Source organism: Lithobates pipiens, unplaced genomic scaffold (assembly GCF_037356315.1).
Source record: "Lithobates pipiens isolate NorthernLeopardFrog02 unplaced genomic scaffold, aLitPip1_a1.2 Scaffold_27, whole genome shotgun sequence".
Taxonomy (NCBI): domain Eukaryota; kingdom Metazoa; phylum Chordata; class Amphibia; order Anura; family Ranidae; genus Lithobates; species Lithobates pipiens.
In genome coordinates this window covers 214,797,396-214,819,008 of record NW_027507788.1, presented here as the reverse complement: position 1 = coordinate 214,819,008, position 21,613 = coordinate 214,797,396, and the positions used below count along the sequence as shown (strand labels likewise).

General features: G+C 43.4%; 1 protein-coding gene across 1 annotated transcript in view; it reads left to right on the top strand.

The window, feature by feature from the left end:
* The window catches only part of PER3 (period circadian regulator 3), a gene marked incomplete in the record, with an annotated part of 94,923 nt that extends 80,305 nt beyond the window's left edge, over positions 1-14,618 (top strand). The window contains 3 exon segments of the mRNA XM_077458240.1: positions 6,163-6,355; positions 11,085-11,235; positions 13,958-14,618. Coding sequence (XP_077314366.1) covers positions 6,163-6,355; positions 11,085-11,235; positions 13,958-14,158 — 545 coding nt within the window.
* Between the last annotated feature and the right edge of the window lie 6,995 nt (positions 14,619-21,613).

Here is a 21,613-nt window from a genome sequence, read left to right as displayed (position 1 = left end):
TCGGCCTTTCAGGCTGAGTTGGAGATATTGATGTGATCTGCCCACTACTCCAATCAGAGGAAGCCTTGTATTCATTCTTAAAAATAAAAGGAAATTCCTATACTGCTCTTGGAACATGGCAATGTGCTCTGTAGCTGATACTACATACAGTTTATACATAGCTGACAGTGACCACATTATGTAGTAAAGGAATTTTATTTTTTATTTTTGGGGGGGCCAGATTGGCCCTAAACCCGGAAGTTCAGCTTTTATTCTGATTCTTTATATTATAAACAGCCAATGTGCTTCGGGTTTTAATCTCTTTGCCAGAGCTCAGTATAGTTAAACAAAGCAGATACTAGACTGCTGAAAATTCCATGTCTAGATGATGGGAAGTGAAAATTTCTCCAATGGGGCACAGATGGCCTGCATTATCTGGGAAGGTTCTCCTTTATCCGGGTCATGGTATGTCTAGTGGTAGTTAATCACATTCAGCTGGACTTATGCTGTAATGTTAAACTTTCGTAGCTTCCTCAAGCCGCTTCTTCAGGGGGATTGGGAACATTTCCCAGTATTTATATCCACTCAGGTAGTAGAGACTCCTTAGTCTGATCCCCATGGAATTTAGTCAAGGTAGATGTTGAGCAGCTAAGAACAGGATGGAAGATATGAAATTTGTGTAACCACCATGTTCTAGTTTTATAATCCCATCCTAGACATTAAGAAGGTCTACATAGGTGTTAATCCTTTGATTTACATGGCTAAAGGTGTGAAGTACAGATGTGCACGACCAAAAAAAATAAATAAATAGTTTTTGTTTCCGATTCATTAGTTAAGTTAATTTATGTTTCGTTTTATTAGTTATGTTGGGATGATTTGTTTTTGGAGTTGTCTTTATATATTCGTTTTTTTTTTTTTCAAATTAAGTTCGAATTTCGAAAGATAGCTATATTCTGTTTTTATTTGATTTAAAGCGGAGCTCCACCCTAAAGTGGAGCTTCCGCTCATTGGAACCCTCCCCCCTCCGGCGCCACAATTGGCACCTTTCAGGGGGGAGGGGGGTGCAGGTACCTGTACAGTACAGGTATCTGCACCCACTTACGGCATAGATATCCGCAGAATCTACGCCCCTTTCCGCAGGTCCCCCGCTGTCTGCTGGGAAACACACGGATCCCAGGGACAGCGGGGACCATCCTTATTGCGCAGCGCGACTCACGCATGCGCAGTAGGGAACGGGAAATGAAGCCGCAAGGCTCCACTTCCTGATTCCCATACCCAAGATGTCGGCGGCAGCACCCGAGAGACGATCGAGAGATCGGCTTCGGTTGCCAACATTGCGGGCGCGCTGGGCGGGTAAGTGTCCTTATTTTAAAAGTCAGCAGCTGCAGTATTTGTAGCTGCTGGCTTTTTAAAAAAAAAAAAAAAAAATGGCGGAACTCCCGCTTTAATCTATTCTATTTCCTATTCTATTATCCTTTCTATTCTATTTTATTGTTTTATTTTCTATTCTCTTCTATATTTTATTTTTTTATGCATTTTTTTTGTGTTCTTTTCTATTCAGTTTTATTTTATTCTATTTCTTATTTCACTTTCATACCTTACTATATTTATTGCAATACGTTTTCATTTCTAATTCAAATTTTGAAATATAAATGATATGGTGTAGAGGGGCATTACTAAGAAGCTGAAAAAAAAGGCTTCTATCAAGAGATCATGAACCCGAAAGTAAAAATTAGAAAGTGCACAGGGAGTGGGCGTATAACGATGGTCTCCTGATATGTACAATGTCATCAAATAAACACAACTTATTCATATAAAAGAAGATTTTTAATACAAAGTGTGCTTAAAAAAAAGACATATCACCCGCTGGGCTTGTTGCCCATTTTTGTCTTTTTTTTTAAAGAATTTTTTATAATAAAAATGGTTTTATATGAATATGTGTTGTGTATGTTTGATATTGTACATATCAGAGACCATTATTAAATACCCACTCGCTGATTCATTACTCCGAATCTCCAAATAATGAAAATTTTGTCTCAATTTTGATTCATAATGATACAAATTGCGCCTATCTAGTGTGAAGTATTGTCAAATTGCCACAGTAGGGAAGCTAAAACCACATTGCGTATTGAAGGCTCCCTCCCCTGTTGAGAGATGGTTGCTCCAATTAGATGGAGATGGCCTCTTGAACTGAAGAAGTGGCTTGGACAAGACAACATCTTCTGCGTTAGACCAAGTCCAGGCAAATGTGACTGTGATGGACCCCTGTACTCTAGATGAGTCTGTCCGCCGTAAATGCTTCCACTGTCTGGTACCACACAATCCAAGATCCCTTAGAGCACCCAGTCATTGGCCGTAACTCAATGCGGGGTGAAAACAGACTCTTTATTCAAAACACAGGTACAGAGAGGTAACACTCAAGGACAATGCCCCCTCCCTTGGATTCAGGGTGGGGTAAACTGTCCAGTCAGCAATAAGGAACACACAGGCATTGAAACATTTGAACAGTAGAGCACCTTTTCAGAAGGGAGGGCTGTTTGAGGAATCCCTCCCCCCGCCAGGAACACAAATACAAACATTCATCCCATAATACACTTCTCCTAAGGCAGACAGACACAACAGCACAATGGGCAACAGCTACACCCCAAACGATCCCAGCAAGAGTCCAACAGCATGAGACAACACACAATATATACAACATTCCAGTGTGGCTGTACAGTGAGTTCCGACTAGCACAGATCAGACTGGGGTTCTCGGTCACCCTGGGCCCCTAATGGACACGGGGTGATTTACACATTAGAGGGGCCGGGGGAGCTGGACAATGATTTTCCAGAGCTCTCCAAGATAAGCTGGTTCCACAAGTCCCCCACCCAAAGTGACTCCTTTCACAGTGATAAATGACTTCTAGCGAAGGCCCTGCGTTGTGTTTATTAATGGAATCTGATCAGTTGCTGTAGACAGCATTTCCGCCAGTCTGTTTTTGCTCAGTTTTTTTTTTTTACATGAGGCCCTTTTTATGTAGCATTTGAGCTGTACATCAGACTTGTGTTTGATCGGTGGATAACTGAATTGGGCACATACGTTCTAGGTGGTGGCAGGGCTGGACGGCTTAGTTACAGTCGCCATATAGCAATTTGTGGGGTAAGTAAAAACTTTGGGATGGGTTCATTTTAAATTCTTCTATAACTGTCGGTCCTTCTCACTATACGGAAACTAACTTTAAGTGTCACCTAATCTAGCCTCTGTACATTCTTGATACATAATGATTAGAACTAACTTTATTACTACCTACATATTATTTTTTTTTTTTTATAGTTTTAACCATTGCTTGGGTATGTTACTAAAGACAATGTTTCTAATGTGTTTTACAGGTAACTTTTGTGTGCTTTGCTCCATTTTTCCTTGCCCAGAGTGACCCCCTGACTTTTAAATCGAGTATATGTCTTTTTGTTTGGTTTATATTCACTCGAGGAGTAATATGCTCCAGATATTTGTGGAGAGAGGTGCAGCACCCTCTTGTAGGTTTAAATTGTTCTCTCTGAAAGTTTGGTTATCTTTAAAGAGGGTCACTCTATGCAAAAAGATGTTTGTTGAGTTTGTGGGCTCTGATCCTCTTGAAATTTATGTCGAATGTCCGTTTGTCCATGAATTAAACTTTTTACAGCTGAGGATAATGTTTAATTACTGCAATAGAGGATGTTTTATAGTCTTGTAGAACAAAAAAAAAAAAAAAATAGCTGGGTGAGTGTGTGGTTCCCCAGAGGTACCAGGGATTTTATTGAATCCTAAGGCCCTGTTCACACTGGTGAGACATGCGCTCCTCGACTTTGAGAGCCCAAGTTGCATGTCAAGTCGTGCTCCATTAAGCGCAACGGAACCGACTTGAGATGAACCGACTTGAGATGAACCGACTTGAGATGAACCGACTTGAGATGAACCGGCTTGAGATGCTCCGGCTTGAGATGCTCCGGCTTGAGATGCTCCGGCTTGAGATGCTCCGGCTTGAGATGCTCCGGCTTGAGTTGCGCCGACTTGAGTTGCGCCGACTTGAGTTGCGCCGACTTGAGTTGCGCCGACTTGAGTTGCTCCGACTTGGAAAAAAGGTTCCTGCACAACTTTTGGTCCGACTTCAGCACAACTTGCATTGAATTCTGTTAAAGAAGTCATATGCAAGTCGTGCTGCAATGGTGGCTTCAGAGTCGCGGCAGTGTGAACTGGAACTAAAAGAACGAAATGGCCTAAGGACTCAACTTGGTAGCACACTTTTCTTCCACCTTTGCTGTCAAGGCACTGCACCCCCCTTGGTAGCACACTTTTCTTCCACCTTTGCTGTCAAGGCACTGCACTGCACCCCCCTCTCGCGCTCCGCCTCCGCTGCCACAGAAAAATATGATGGGTAGCTGAAAGAGGCAGGGTCATTTCCCCTCCCTCTCAAGCTGCTAAATTGAATTGTTACATTACCTTAGGTCTCTGTTCTCACTTGGGGAGTCTGGGGACGTCTCTAAAGGGATGGCTCTGCTAGTTCCAGTAGGGCCACGTCCAAGCTAGAGGACGCTTGTCCTGGGTCGGAGACACATGTTATCCAAGCTGACCAAGTGCTGGAGACGCAGTCCCAGGTACCTCTGCAGGTAGCGATCCAGTCCTCTGCATCCCTTATTTCACTCACCGACAACTGTAAAATTTAGATGTCCCCTTGTTTTCTGTTCCATTGACCACACTTGCCAGGACAGTAAGTGAGAACAAATCTCATACTTGGGAATCAAGGCAGCGCGACATCATGCTGGTCCTGGAAACCACTGGGTGGCCATCTTGCTGCTCACTGCATGCTGCAACCTACTGTCTGGCGGACCTGTCAGCAATCCCACATCACTGCATGGCCAGTTAATCCCTCCTTATGCCATCCAAAACTTAAAAATATTTTTTTTAGCTGGAGTTGCACTTAAAAAAATTTACCTGTTCCAACTTGCATAAAAATTCAACTTTAAAAAAGGAAGTAAACCAGTGGCAGTTGGTCCATTTAAGGCGCACAGGTGCCGCCCCCTCTCTCCAGCCACCCCCCTCTGTGTAGTATGGATAAATTTGTGCATTGCGAGAATCTATCCATGGCCGCTGTTGCCACCCCCTATTCAGGCGTCGGGTGCCTTAATTACAGTGGCGGGGGTGTTTTTTTTGAAGAACATGATTAGAGCCATAGGCGGCATTTGATGGGCACAGTGGCTGCGTTTGGGCACAATGGCTGCATTTGATGGGCACGGTGGCTGCGTTTTGATGTGTTTTATTTTTTTATTTTTTCAAAATTTTTGTTTGTTTGTGCCCCCCCCCCCATCAAAAATTTTGAGCACCAGCAGCCACTGAAGTAAACCCATTGATTTTAACAGTTTTTAGTTATGTTTCAGGCACATGCTGGGAATGTAACTGTCACATTGGTTGTGCTCTCAACCAAACTGTCAAACCATCCAATGGCTGGGGTAATAACTGATCACATGTGCAGCATCATGGAAGTTGAATATCAAACAGGGGCCAAGATGGCAGCTTCCTTGGCTTAAAACGATAGGAGGGTTTACTTCCACTTCAAGAACAAACCTACAGAATCTTGTTCGTTACCCAGGGTCTGCCTGTACCATGCAAACCTATGCGGTTAGCTGAAGCCGTCTCCTTGGTTTTACTGTTGATGAGATCACTTGGTAAATTTCCCTTCATGTAAAGCCATCTGATAAAACGAATGGGGGTACAGAAGAAAGATGGAGACTGGAGATTAATTTGACTTTGCTCTGCTCATGTATGATCCTAATGGACCCATTACAGAATAGCAAATGGTGTGCAAGAGGAATGCTGTTGTAAGGGCACTGCAAAAACATAGTTTTTTTGTTTTTTTTTGTTTTTTTTAACATTTATACTTTATATTTTTGTTAAGCTGCCTCTATATTCCACTGGTTGTTCCTCCAATTCCTTGTCTTATAGTGGGACAGTTGTCCTGCGAAGGTATATTAGCTGGTTAGAGTCCATAGTAGAGATATATATATATTCATACTTGTCTGAGGAGGAGCTGCATTGCCACCAGTAGATGGCCTTCGATGAGCTTCCTTTAGTTGCCTTTGTCCGTTTTTATGTACAGTAACTCTTCATGGGTGTTATGTTATCTTATTTTGTCTTTTTTTTTTTTTTTTCCCTAAAACCCTAAAGGGAGCAGTAACAGCAGCAAGTATTTTGCTAGCAAGTCCTCTGCTAGCAAGTCCTCCGACACTTCCAAGAACGGTCCCAAACGCCAGGAAGCTACAGAATCTGAGTCCTTCCCCAAGGCTGCTGCAGACTCTATATGGACTATTATAGAGCGTACACCTACCCCTATCATGATGACATATCAGGTACCCGAGAGGTGAGTCCACAAGTTTGTCCGGTTAAGTACTGTCCTAATGTAGAACTGTGCTCAGCCTATGGAAGCCTAAATGTTTACATACTTTTTTTTTTTTTAACAAACACACACCCTCACTGAGAGCTACAAGCACTGAGGAGCAATTGGTTTCCAAAATTGAGAAAAAAAAAAAACACTTCTAGCTCTTCAGCTCTACTTTGAGAAGAGGCTGGAAAAAAGATATTTTGAAACTAAACACTATTAAAGATAATGTCTACTTGCCTCACACTGCTGCTGTGTTGAAGATAGATCCTCCTCTGAAATCTGCTGAGAATATGACACACGTGGTGGCCCCCCACTGGGTTTTCCCCACTGACCTCCACGTTGCTACAACACACTATATTGATATGGAGGTGGTGGGAGGAAACGCAGCCTTCAGGGGCGGACTGACCATTGGGCCTCTCGGGCATTGCCCAAGCGCCCTGAGCCCCTAGGGGGCCCCATCAGGGTTGCCAGCCTCAGTAAAACCAGGGACAGTATGTAAAAATCTGTGTTTTTTTATTTATTTTTTTTACTTCTGGCTCTGAAATGTCCCTTACCGACATCCTTTTGGTCTAAAAATCCTGAGACTATAGCTGCCCCACCTCTCCAGTACCTTCTCAGCCAATAGCAACATGTCTGTGTATACTGTGTGATTGTGCACTGTGTGTGTGTGTGTGTGTATACCGTGTGGTCCCATAATCTCCTATTGCCCAGGGGCCCCATGAGTTGTCAGTCTACCCCTGGCAGCCTTTAATTTGGCCAATGAAGGAACACAATGAGTTCACCCATCTGCTCTCCCCTCTTAGCAGGTTCCTTGTTGGATGCCGGACATCCCATGTGCATGCAAGACATCTGATTGGCCCCTAGTTGATGCGATTTCCTTTCTGTCTTTCCTGCTGTACGGAGCATTACAAGAGCCTGATAACCAAACCAAATTCAAGTACCAACCTCACTAGATGTATTTAAACAAGCATTTAATAATGTCATGGCTCCATTGATTTAAATATTATTTATTTTGGGACTCCAACATTAACGATTTCCCCTCTGGAACAGTTTTTCTTAAATTTTACCAAAAAATTACTTAAAGCCCCCCGAACACTATATAGTTTCTCAATGCAGGGCCCATGTCGAATAAAAAGATTGTAATTGCCATTTTTATGTCTGAAGGCTGCCAAATCAATTTTTTTCAAGAAAAAATCATTTTAGTGCATAGAAACACAATTTATTCCTCATTTTTATATAACCATAAAATATGAGGTAGTACCTAGAAAAAAAAGGTACAAAACGCGTTAAGTCTTAAATCTGCATGCACTTTCAATTTACAGTTACAGTATTGGAAATTATCAATAGGTAACGCTTTAAATGCCTTTTGTTAAATCACATCAGGGAGTCTCCAAACGAGACCACTCGGGTGAGATAGTAGATCCAAATCTTGTAAAAAAAAAAAAAAAAATGAGGTGCTTTTATTCACTGCAGTGGAGAAATATAACACAGAGACCCAGTGTCCGAAAACATGAAATCGGGCTTGAGACAGAAGTACAGTTTAATCACACTTGTTTAATAATAAAAGTAAAAAGAACAAACGTAGTCGAAACATAGCCAAACTTCAGTAACCGAAATGGATAGTCAGCCAAGCCAGATGTCAGGGATCAATGTAGTGGTACAGCAAGCAGGATCTGGAGCCAGAAGGGTTGTCAGCAAAGCAAATCTTGAACATGATCGCAGGAGATAGTTCCTGTGATGTTGACCAAGGCGAAGGCAGAGCTCCCCCCTATTTTATTTAGTTTATTATATTTTTTTGCTATCGCAAGGGGGCTAGCAAGCCCCTTATGTGATAGCTTTGGGGAGACGACAGGTCCTCTTTATGGAGACATCAGGCGTTTATTAGACCCCAGATATCTTCTCTGCTCCAGCGCATAAAGCACAGGACTCTGCTTGATTCATTGTGCTGAAAAACAAGGGAAAGAGGACACGCACCCCCCCCTTTATACACCATTGATTCATAAAAAAAAAAAAACAATTCTTATACTCACAAATTAGTTCACAAGTGCATCAGCATATAAAGTCAGACACCAAATCTGTAGCACTTGTTCCCCAGCATGGGAGGAAGCCATCCAGGTCCTATATGGCTGATGTTTTTCAAGGGATAACTCCTCTTCAGATGAAATGACTGATGAAGAGGGATTGCCCCTTGAAACACATCAGCCATATAGGGCCTGGGTGGCTTCTTCCCATGCTGGGGAACAAGTGCTACAGAGTTGGTGTCTGTGACTTTGAATATATTGTGTCGTCAATAGAAAAATATTATACAAACGCATATTGTGAAGTATGTAAAAACTGCAACTCATGTGCTTGTGAGTATATTGTTTTTATTAATCCATACATAGTGTATAAAGGTAATGCACCAGACTGTTTTTTTTAGTACTGTGCATAATGGGACACCCTCAGTCCCAAGAGGGAAGCAAGGTGTGGTGATTCCATTCACCTTGTAATTGGAACAGTGGAAACCTACTGGTCTCTGAGCATCATATTTGAGCGCAGAGGGTTGTTTTTATCGATCTATGGTGCACCTGGCTTGTCGGGTGCAATTTTGAGGGCTCTGATTTGAGGGCTCTGAACCTGGAAAAGCTCAGAGCCGAGTGCTTCCGGGGTCACAGTCAGCAGAGGAGATCGAGGAGCACCTGTTCTTCCTGCTCACTATCCTGATGTTTTGAGTGCTTCCGGGGTCGCAGTCAGCAGAGGAGATCGAGGAGCACCTGTTCTTCCTGCTCACTATCCTGATGTGTTGAGTGCTTCCGGGGTCACAGTCAGCAGAGGAGATCGAGGAGCACCTGTTCTTCCTGCTCACTATCCTGATGTTTTGAGTGCTTCCGGGGTCGCAGTCAGCAGAGGAGATCGAGGAGCACCTGTTCTTCCTGCTCACTATCCTGATGTGTTGAGTGCTTCCGGGGTCACAGTCAGCAGAGGAGATCGAGGAGCACCTGTTCTTCCTGCTCACTATCCTGATGTTTTGAGTGCTTCCGGGGTCGCAGTCAGCAGAGGAGATCGAGGAGCACCTGTTCTTCCTGCTCACTATCCTGATGTTTTGAGTGCTTCCGGGGTCACAGTCAGCAGAGGAGATCGAGGAGCACCTGTTCTTCCTGCTCACTATCCTGGTGTTTTGTTGTGGTCCTGGTGGAAGTAGGAGGGGCTGAGAAGTCTCCAAGAATTGATTTGGCGGCTTTCCACCCCTCTGGATCACTTTTACATAAAAGCCAGGAACCAAACAAGCTTGCGGCTGAAACTTTTTCAGCTATTGAAGGTATGTGTAAGCGAATAATATCTGCTCTAGGTCAAATTAAAGAAAAAGCAGCCACTTAAAATTGTGACACCAGTCAACCAAATAGTGCACGTAAAAAACAGCGTTAATTACAGAATAGTAATTTAACGTGATGAACTTTAAACTTCAATTATGTGGAAATGCAAATAATCTGAAAAACAAATACGAAGTAAACGGGGGGGGGGGGATATTAAAAATAAAAGAAAGTGTCCATAAAACAGCCCGTCCCCTCGAAGACCGCATTCTGACGAAACATGCTAGGCACGTCCTGTCTGTGACATCGTCACGTGCTGTGTGTGCTGTGTGTGCTGGCCTGATTTGGCTACTTTTTGTAACTGAGCTATCAGCCTGCTACATGATTTTTTGTTACCCATGGAATGAATGGTCCCTTCTGTTTATTTAAACTACAACTTCCATGTGACAATAAACGAGTTGCAGTTTCTCCATACTTCACCGTGGGTGTTTGTATAATATTTTTCTATTGACGACACCAGCAGCTGCCTGTACAGTGCGGTGCAAATCCTGATACATTGAGCGCTTTGACCATTTATAACTCAATGGTCCAACAAATCTGGTAAAAGGCGACCTCTAATCATATTTCACGGCGGTGGATCCTTTTTCACAGTTCAGGGATTGGATTTCTTTTGAGTGAAAAAAAGGACTTTTTATGGACACTTTTATTTTTTTACTATTATTTTTTTTTTTTTTGTATCTGTTTTTCTGATTGTTTGTTTGCGTTTTCACATAATTGAAGTTTAATGTTTTTCAGATATTGGATGTACTAGACACGTCCAAAGAGCTGGAGAGATTATTCAACAGGGGCTTCTGTTGTAGACTATATTACTGTATTACGTATTGGGACGCCTGCCTTTACACCCACATGAACTTTTAATGGCATCCCAGTCTTAGTCCGTAGGGTTCAACATTGAGTTGGCCCACCCTTTGCAGCTATAACCGCTTCACCTCTTCTGGGAAGGCTGTACACAAGGTTTAGGAGGGTGTCTATGGGAATGTTTGACCATTCTTCCAGAAGAACATTTGTGAGGTCAGGCACTGATGTTGGATGAGAAGGCCTGGCTCGTAGTCTCCTCTCTAATCATCCTAAAGGTGTTCTATTGGGTTGAGGTCAGGACTCTGTGCAGGCCAGTCAGGTTCCTCCACCCCAAACTTGCTCATCCATGTCTTTATGCGACCACCATTTTATTCTCTAGGGTGTTAGGGAAAAAAATGTATAATGTTCGGAGGTTCTAAGTAATTTTGTAGCAAAAATAAATGTTTTTAACTTGTAAACACAGAGTCTGAAAAAGAGGCCTGGTCGTAAAGTGGTTAAGCAGTGGGCACCTAGACCCCTCTCATTATATTATTCATGGGCTCTCCTGGTTTCTTTTGCAGGGATAGGGAAACCTTGTTAAAAGAAGATCTGGAAAAGCTAACGGCCATGCGCAGCAAGCAGCCCTGGTTCACGGAGGAACAAAAGGAAGAGCTGGCGGAAGTACATTCTTGGATCCGAACCCGCACGATCCCACAAGAGATGGACACCCAGGTACAGAAAAAAAAAACGGCATCTGCCCGGTCAGGGTTCACCACCTCAAAGTGGTATTAAACCCAAAAGCCAGTGTTTTATGATCTTGCGAGCTTACCCATTCTTAGATGCCTTTGCTGCATTCGTTTCCTTTTTTTTTTTCTCTTTTTTTTTTCCCCTTCTATTTTCATCTGGTGATCTAGCCAGCAAGTCTGTTGCTTTTCAAAAGAACAAGCTCTGCAGCAAAATGTATCAGTTTTACATGGATGAGATAAACCATTTAACACTGACACGGGGGTGCTTACAATGATCAGCTTTTATTTATTCATGCAAAACCTTTATCTCAAAAAGGGGGAGGGGGGGAACGCTTGCTGTAACTGCTTATAAAGTATTAGCTGGAGTTTGGCTTCAATTTATTTAGTGCATTCAAATCTGCTAATACATTTAACACTCCCATCCCCCCTAGACTGCCAATGCTGTTGTCAAAATGTGCCCCCTGTTATCCTTCATCCAGACTGGGGACACTCTAATACAGGAGGTGTGTCACCGGCCAGATCCCCAGGTCACTACAGAGGAGAAAAAAAGCCTAATAAAAGGAAACTAATGCAGCTACAACATCTAATGATTGGTAAGGCTGCAGTCTATAATGCATTTTTTGGTTTGGGGTTTACCACCGTTTTAATACTCTAATGCCGCGTACACACGATCGGAATTCTCGTCGGAAAAAGCTCAGACGGAATTCCGCTCAAGCTTTCTTGCCTACACACGGTCGCACCAAATTCCGATCGTTTAGAACGCGTTGACATACAACACGTACGACGGGACTAGTGAAAGGAAATTCAATAGCTTCCGTCTCGTAGTTTAATCTGAGCATGCGTGATTTTTGGCGTGCCGGAATTGCATACACCACTATCGATAGAAAGTTTTTCCGCCGGGAAAATTGAGAACATGCTATCAAATTTTTGGCTGGCGGGAATTCGGAGCATACACGCGGTCGCATTTTCCGATGAAAAGCTCTCATCTGTCTTTTGCTGGCCGGAATTCCGATCGTGTGCATTAGAAAGGATTCCGATTATTACTCCAGTCACAGTAGGGGATTGTGTCCGGAAAAAAGGGGGAACAACCGGCCTTTGCTGCCAGTAATGACCACATTCCAGCTTTGCCTTTTTCTTGCAAGGCTGAGAAAATGATTGGCTGGTAGTGGGTAACACCCACTGCCTGTGCTTTGCTCTGGGTGTTTTTTTTTTATTTTTTTTTTTTTTTTTTTAACGTCCCATAGTAAACTATTCAACATAATCCCAGTTTATTAATGTATGAATGAATAAACTGCAGCTTCTTACATGCTTCTGTTTTGTAGATATGTAGACCTTGCCTGCTAGTTCTCAGCTGAATGGGGGCTTCTTGATGTGATCGTGAGATCAGTCTCTGCGTTTTAAGACATCCCTAAGGTGTTCTGTCGGGTTGAGATCAGGAGATCAGGACTCTGTGCAGGCCAGTCAAGCTTTACCTTTTTGGAACATAGTTAAGTTTTGTGGAGCACCCAAGAACTAGACAGGGAGCTTTTTAACCAGGTGTCATCTAGAGTTCTCCTTTTAGGATATATACTGTATTGCCAAAAGTATTGGGGCTCCTGCCTTTACACACACATGAATTTTAATAGCATCCCAGTCTTAGTCCGTAGGGTTCAATATTGAGTTGGCTCCGCCCTTTGCAGCTATAACAGCTTCAACACTTCTGGGAAGGCTGTCCACAAGGTTTGGGAGGGGACCGTTCTTCCAGAAGCGCATTTGTGAGGTCAGGCATGTTGGACAAGGCAGCTGGCTGGCAGTCTCCACTCTAATTCATCCCAAAGGTATTCTATTGGGTTGAGATCAGGACTCTGTGCAGGCCAGTCAAGTTCCTGCACCCCAAACTCGCTCATCCATGTCTTTATGGACCTTGCTTTGTGCACTGGTGCGCAGTCATGTTGGAACAGGAAGGGGCCGTCCCCAAACTGTTCCCAAAGAGTTGGGAGCATGAAAATGTCCAAAATATCCTGGTATGCTGATGCCTCAAGAGTTCCCTTCACTAGAACTAAGGAGGCTAAGCCCAACCCCTGAAAAACAACCCCCACACCATAATCCCCCCCCCCTCCACCTAATGATTTGGATCAGTGCACAAAGCAAGGGCCATAAAGACACGGATGAGCGAGTTTGGGGTGGAGGAACTTGACTGGCCTGCACAGAGTGCTGACCTCAACCTGACAGAACACCTTAGGGATGTCTTAGGGGGCTTCTTGATGCGATTGTGAGATCAGACTCTGCGCTTTAAGACATCCCTAAGGTGTTCTGTCAGGTTGTGGTCAGCACTCTGTGCAGGCCAGTCAAGTTCCTCCACCCCAAACTCTCTCATCCGTGTCTTTATGGCCCTTGCTTTTGTGCACCGGTCCAAATCATTTGATGGATGGGGGAGGGGGGATTATGGTGTGGGGTTGTATTTCAGGGGTTGGCCCCTTAGTTCCAGTGAAGGGAACGCTTAAGGTGTCAGCATACCAAGACATTTTGGACAATTTGATGCTCCCAACTTTGTGGGGACAGTTTGGGGACGGCCCCTTCCTGTTCCAACATGACGGCCCACCAGTGCACAAAGCAAGGTCCAAGTTTTGGCTAATTGTAGCCAATGCTATTCCTCTTCAGGCTTCCCTTAGTCAAAAGAAATGTAGAAAGTCTATAGATGAGCTCAAGTATGTCTTCTCTCCCAACAGGGATGCGTCACTTGTAAGAACGAAGCAACGGCGAGCAACAACCCCGAGGAAGAGGAGGAGGAGGAGGAAAATGCTGCAAAAGACGACTGCACCAAAGCTGCTGAACGACCCCCATCACCATCCCAAACACAGCAACCCCAACAGACCCCCCACCGGAGCAATCTCTGCGATTCGGGGAAAGCCACAAACTCAGAGACCTGACTATTTTGTAAAAACCTTTTTTTCTATAAAACTTTATTTAAAGTCCGTTCTTCGCCGCACAAAGGAACAGGAAGCTTTGCATTCTTTCTCGGATCTTCACAAAGCCGCCGAAGAAGCAGAGAACCCACCCCCCACCACCGGCGCTCAATTTTTAGGATTTTCCTTCTTTCTTTTTTTTTTTTTCCGTTTACACCAACTTTGTGCCAAGACACTGTACTGCCCACTTCGCGCAGCTGCCAGACGTTTTTTATTTTTTCCACCCCTTCGTCTCGGCTGTTACATGTCCTAGCACCCCCCCTCTCCACACTGCACTGACTTTTGGAACGTTTACCATTGGATCTACAGAAATCCAGACTTTTGCAGGAGTTTTTTCGGATCACGGTCTCTTTCCTTGTGCACCTTGTTTTATACCTGTCCTGTTTTGTAAATATTATTGACATTAAAGGAGTACTAGAACGGCGTGGCTTTAGCGAGAGGCTTTTTTTTTTTTTTTTTTTTGTAAATTGTAATGATGCTGAAATGATCTTTAGGAATAAATTTTATTTATTATTGTATCTTCCTGTTATGAAATTAGCTTAAAAGTACAACACAATGGTTTTACCAATTCATTCCAAACTCCAGACAGAGGGCTAAATACATATAGAAAGAGGGTTTTTTTTTACCTGTCAAATTTTATATTTCTGTCCATCCATTCATGAGATTTACACAGCTCTTCTACATACCACAGCCCCACCTAGTAGGGAACGGTACCTGGTCTTTCTCTGCTGCAGTTCCACTTTCACTTAGTGGTTGTAACCCTAAAAATTAAAAAAATTTAAAAAAAGACCCACCATTTCACTTTCACCAGGAACGTGCAAGTCAGGGGAGGCAAGTGAGACAGGGCCTCACCTGCCATGAACATTAAACAAAAGCATAAAAGAAAATCGAGGGTTGTAGTTCGGCGACCTGGGGTCACAGAGACCCTAAATTTGGAGGGGGGGGTGGTATGTAGCCAAAGTCCTACCCCACCACTGGTAAAAATGTGGAGCTCCTATGACTTATGGTTCCGGAGATACAGGGCTCCTTGCACAGCCTGTCAGAAGCTACATACAGAGCGGCCAGTTTAAATACAAGCTGCCACACTCTGTTTCCAGCAGACTGAGAGGATGAGCTCACAGTGCCTCTCACTTTGTTGTCAGAGGCGCTGAGCTCAATGGACAGCTTGGAGCCTTGGACCAATGGTAAAGCACCATTGGGTCCCAGCTGTCCAATAAAAAATGCTGCAGTGGAGGCACGCCTCTCACTGCAGTGTCATAGAAGGGGGGGTGTGTCTAAAAGACAAATGCTCCCTTCCAGCCCAGCCCTCTTTATTAACTATAAGGGAAAAACATGTTTATGTGTATAAGATTTACCCACAATCCATTGTTTTTCTCACACAGTTAAGAGGGAGAAACTTCTTCTGTTGAAAAGGTACAAACGAAATCGTATATATTTATATGCTATATGTTATAACATAATCATTTTATTATTTATCTGTTTACTGTGAAATTACTGGTTGGAAGTTATAACTTCAAACTTCAGTAATTTCTCCGTTAAGCCACCTGTTTGAGTACAGATTGTGAAAAATATAGTAAATTACCTTAAAAACAATATATAATAATTTGTATATTACTTATGGTATTTTACCCCTTGCCACCCAGGCCAACTCTGACACTTCTACATGTAAAAATCATAATGTTTTTGCTATAAAATTACCCAGAACCCCCCCAACATATATATATATATATATATATATATATATATATATATATATATATATATATATATATAATATTCACTTGTCACTTCTCCCCTCAGAGAACCAGAAACTGTTTACACACACAGATCCCGGTTCTCCGTGTGCCCCTAGCGATCGCGTGAGCGCGGGAACTCGCATCGGCTCCATGTGCACGCCCCTAGTGGCCACCTAACGTCATTTCACCCACCCAAACCATTCTGCCGCAGTGCAACTGCGGTGACTGGTCGGCAAGTGGTTAATTACCACTGGGGGTGTCATTTATATAAAAAAAATAAAAGATAAGCTTTTGGAAAACAAACATGTTTTTCTTTTGTTTTTGTTATAAAACTTTGCAAATAATTTGCCAAAATGCATTCTGCTACATTTCTTTGGTGAAAATAACCCAAATCTGTATTTAGTCTGTAGGAAATTTTATAGAGCCCTCTAACTATGGCATATACAGGTGCATCTCATAAATTTTAGAATATTATCAAAAAGTTAATTTTATTTCAGTAAGGCCCCTTTCACACAGACGATCCGTTCAGGTCCGCCTGTCAGTTTTTCAGGGGGACCTGAACGGATGCTCCATAGAGGTCTATGGAGCGTTGAATGTCAGCGGCTGACATCCGACCTGCTCCGATCTGAAAAAGTGTGACGGAGGAAAAAGCTATTTTTCCATCCGTCATCGGATTGGGGGACGACGGACACTGCGGTCCATCCCCACCCGATCTCACATAGGGGAGAGCGGCGCTGTGACAGGTCCGTCCCTGCGCAGTGTGCAGAGACTGACCTGTCATCTTCCTGCTCAGCGGAGATCTCTCCGGCGATCCCTGCTGAGCAAGCGGATATCCACGGGGCGGATCAGCACTGATCCGCCCTGTGTGAAGGGACCCTTGTTCGATTCAAAAAGTGAAACTCGTATATATTATATGGATGTGTTACACACAGAGTGATATATTTCAAACGGTTCTTTCTCTTAATTTTGATGATTATGGCTTACCGCTAGTGACAACCCAAAATTCAGTATCCCAGAAAATTGACCTTTTATACACACTCATTAGAAGCAAACAGATCACAGGTGAGGATGGTGACCTTTAATAGCCATTCAAACCCCTTTGTGTCAACTTGTGTGCATGTTATCAAGCCAAAATCACCAGGGTATGTAAACGTTTGATCAAGGTCATTTGGATAGTTTCTGTTGTCATTATGATTTAAAAAACATAAACACAGTTGATAAAAAAAAAAAAAAATGGCCAAGAAATCATAAATTCTGCCAGGGTATGTAAACTTATGAGCACAACTGTATGTGGCAATATTCAGTCAATTGATCAGTGTTGATGGGGGAATCTAGTAATTTTCTTTCAACCACGTGTTGATTGCGTTATGTATGGCCAGCCTAAGCAATACACCACCCACAAACTGGGTCAGCCACCGATTTGTGAAGTCAAAACTGGACAAAAATACAGGGCAGCACAAGGGCTTAGTAGTTGGCACTTCTGCTATGAGATTTTGGGGCCATTCATTCAAATCCTGCGCAGGATTGTATCATTATTCAGGATTTATTATAGCACCAACAGTTTGCACAGAGCTTTACAACGTGAGAGCAGACAGTACAGTTACAATACAATTCAATACAGGAGGAATCGGAGGGCCTGGCTCGTTAGAGCTTACAATCTAACAGGAAGGGTCAAGAGATGCAAATGTAATAACTGTGGGGGATATGCTGATGAGAAAATAAAAGTGGAGTTGGGTGGAGGCAGGATAGGCTTCTCTGAAGAGAAGTTTTCAGGTATCGCCTAAAAATGGACAGCGTTTGAGATAAGTCTGAGATATTGGGGTAGGGAATTTCATAGGATGGGAGAGGCTCCGGAGAAGTCCTGAAGGCATGGGAGGAGGTAACAAGGGAACTAGAGAGCAGGAGGCTTGGGAGCAACAAAGAACGATTTTGGTTGGTATTCTGAGACTAAGTTAATGATGTAGCTGGAGGCCAAGTTGTGGATGGCTTTGTAAGTTATTGGGTGAGTGGCAACCAATAGAGACATTGGCAGAGAGGAGTGGCAGACACTGAACGGTTGGTAAGATAGGTGAGTCTGGTAGCAGCATTCATGATGGACTGAAGGGTAGATAGCCGATATAAAGGTAAGCCAATAAGAAGGGAGTTGCAGTAGTCGAGGTGAGAGATAACCAGGGCGTGAATTAGAAGCTTGGTGGTGACATTGGTTAGGAAGGGACGTATTTTGTAGATGTTGAGGCGGCAAGCTTTGGAAAGTGGATGTGGGTCCAAATGGGGAGTTCAGAGTCAAGAATTACACCTCGCACCCTGGCATGTGGGGACAGGTTGATGGCCGTGCCATTGATCTTGACAGAGAAGTCAGGGGAAGAGGCACGAGGAAATATTATGAGCTTGGTTTTGGATTGATTGAGTTTGAGGCAGTGGTGTGACATCCAGGCTGTTACGTCTGTTAGTAAATTGGTGATACGCGAGGAGACTGATGGAGTGAGCTGAGGGGTAGAGAGATAGATTTGGGTGTCATCAGCGTAAAAATGGTATTGAAAGCCATGGGAGGCTATCAGCTGACCAAGGGAAGAGGTGTAGATGGAGAATTAAAGAGGTCCAAAGACAGAACTTTAGGGAACCCCAATAGAGAAAGAAAGAGAGAGCAGGACGTAGAATTTGTAAGTGATACTGAAGGTGTGGTGGGATACCTAGAATGGGAACCAATGAAGAGTATAGTCATGGAGACCAGAGGCATACATTTTTTTTTTTTTTTTTTTTTTTTTTGGAGGAGGGGGTGGTCAACTGTATCAAAGACAGCCAAAAGGTCCAGAAAGTTAAGAAATGTAATCGTGCTTTGTTGCATTGACAATAAAGTAATTATCTTATATTATTTTAAGTAGGAGTACAGAATAGTGTCCATTGTTTTTTTGCTGTTATGAAATGGTTTGTGAGTTTTAGGAGAACAGTTTCTGTGGAGTGTTGCGGGCGAAATCCACACTGAAGGGGACCAAGTAGATCCTTCTTAATGAGGTAGTTACTCGGTTGTGGACCAGGCGTTCAAGGAGTTTGGAGGAAAAGGGGAGTAAGAAGATGGGGCCATAGATTGTTAAGATTGGTGGGGTCCAAGGAAGGCTTTTAAAGTATTGGGATGACTAGTGGATGTTTTAGAGAGTTGAGGAAGATGTCAGAAGAGAGGGAGAGGTTGAAAATGTGAGTTGGAGCCAGAGGGTGACTAAGATTTGAAAGGGAACTGGGTCCAGGGGGCAGGTGGTTAGGTGGGCGTTAGAGCGAAGTTTAGGAACCTCATCTATAGTAGCAGGGTTGAATAAGGGAAGTGTTGATTGTGCCTGTGTATGTGGGGGGGATAGCTGTAGAGTGTAGATTTCATCACAAATTCTTATCTTATTATTGAAGTGATTGGGGATCTCCTGGGCAGTGAGTGAGTTAGTGGGTGGAGGACGAAGTAGAGCTTTAAATGTAGAGAAGAGTTGACGGGGACTGGATGAGAAGGTGTTAATAAGAGTGATAAAATAGGTCTAATTAGCAGTGTGGAGGCAAGAATTGTATTTTTGGAGGGCAGATTTATATAGCTTGAAGTCGTTGTGAGACTTGGTTTTATGCCACAGATGCTCAAAAGCATGCCTATGTTTTTTTTTTTTTAGACTTCTGGTGTCATCTGTTTGCCAGGGTTGTAGGGGTCTGGGCCTAACACTCTGTTTAATAAAGGGGTCGAGCTCGTCGAGGGCGGAGGACATGGATCTATTGTAGACAGAAGTGAGTCAGGACAGGGGTGAGATTTTGTCATAGAGGTGGTCAATAACAGAGTAGAGAAGAGAAGGCTTGAGGTGGTGACGGTAACTGTTAGCCCTTGTACACACGGTCGGACATTCCGGCAACCAAATCCGTTGGATTTTGTCCGAAACTGTTGCATACACACGGTCGGACAAAGTTGTTGGAAAATCCGATTGTACATAACGTGATGACGTTATTTCGTTACGACGGGACTATGTTCAGGCTAGTAGCCAATAGCTTTGGTCTAGGAATTTGATCTGAGCATGCGTGGCACCTTGTCCGTCGGAGTAGGCTACACATGATTGGAGTATGTCCGATCGGAGCATTTTGACGAAAAATTTTACCGGCAAGTTGGAAAAGTTGGTTCATCGGATATTCCGACGGAAACAGTCCGATGGAGCCCACACACAGTCGGAATATCCAACAAAATGGTCCGATAGGACACATTCCATCGGGATCTCCGACCGTGTGTACAAGGGCTTAGGTGGTTGTAGGGAGAGGTGGTGGCAGACTAGGAGAGTGGTGATCACAGAGGAAAAGGATTGTTGGAGATGTTGCACAGAGTGCATAGGTAGGAGAATACAACAGGGTGTTGCCATCAGAGTGTGTGGAAGCATGCATCCATTGCTTTCCAAAGAGGAAGTTAGACTGAGAAGTTTAGAAGTAGCAGAAGTGTTGGTATTAACCGGTATGTTGAAGTCACCAAGAATGATTGTGATAATTTCAAAAGAGAGAAAGTAGCCAGACAGAAGTCATCAAGGAAAGATGATAGCGTTCCAGGGGGCCAGTAGAGCATAACCAATTCTTAAAGAAATAGGAGAAAATAGACTTATACGGTGATCCTCAAATGATGAGATGGACACAGAGGGAGTGGAGTGAAGAACCTGAAAGGTGCTTTGTGGGGATAGGAGGATTCGCACTCCACCTCCCTTGCAAGCCACTAAGTCTGGGGCACCCTAGGATGCTATCTGCCTAGGGTTTGCATGCTCTCCCTGTGCTTACGTGGGTTTCCGACCACACTCCCAAGACATGCTGATAGCTTGATTGGTTCCTGTCTAGATTGGCTCCCGACATATGTATGGGAAATAGGGACTTAAGACTGTAAGCTCCTTGAGGGAGGGATTGGTGTGAATGTACAATATGTACACAATGTGAAAATTGTCGGCGGTATATAAATACCAGTAATAGATAAGTGACAGGTTCCATTGTTTACTCAAATATCTAGTCCAAATTGGGGGGAACATTGAAAGCAATCAAATTAAAATTTTCTGCCTGGCCTGGGGACAATTTTTATCCCATCTCACTGAAGTTGACCAGCGTCACCACTTCAAGTCTTCAATTGCTTTGCAATTTTGACAAAAAAAGGAATCCAAAGATGGTCTACTCTCCCAGTACCCTGTGCCAACTGAAAACATTGGTGTCAGTTTCCTGATGGAAAGCCGGATGGAGGAGTAATTGCCGGAATGTTGTCATGTATATAGCCAACAGTAAGGTAATAAAAGCGCTAAGATGGAAGTATGTAAAGTCAAAGGCTTATGGCAATGTAGAGCCAATCTTGCCCCCCCCCCCCCTTATTTTATTGCACAGCCCTTTATCTTTGAGCATGTGCAACGCCTATAAGGGGAACAGTATGTAAAGCAGAGAGTACCTGCTTCCATATGAGAAGAAAACCTTCAATCTGCACCAGAGAGGAACTCTTCTCCAAACGACTTCCTGTCTCTAGAAAATGATGTAAGTAGAATTTTTATGTCTGCAAATCCTAACATGACTTTCTTTAATCCTTTGTTTATAATATAAGTAATCAGCTCAGAGAATACCGATACCAAGAAGTCTGTATCATACCGAGATCATTGATTCTGGATTGTGATAACCATCATATTCACTTCTTGGCCTTTTTTGGAGTCATGTG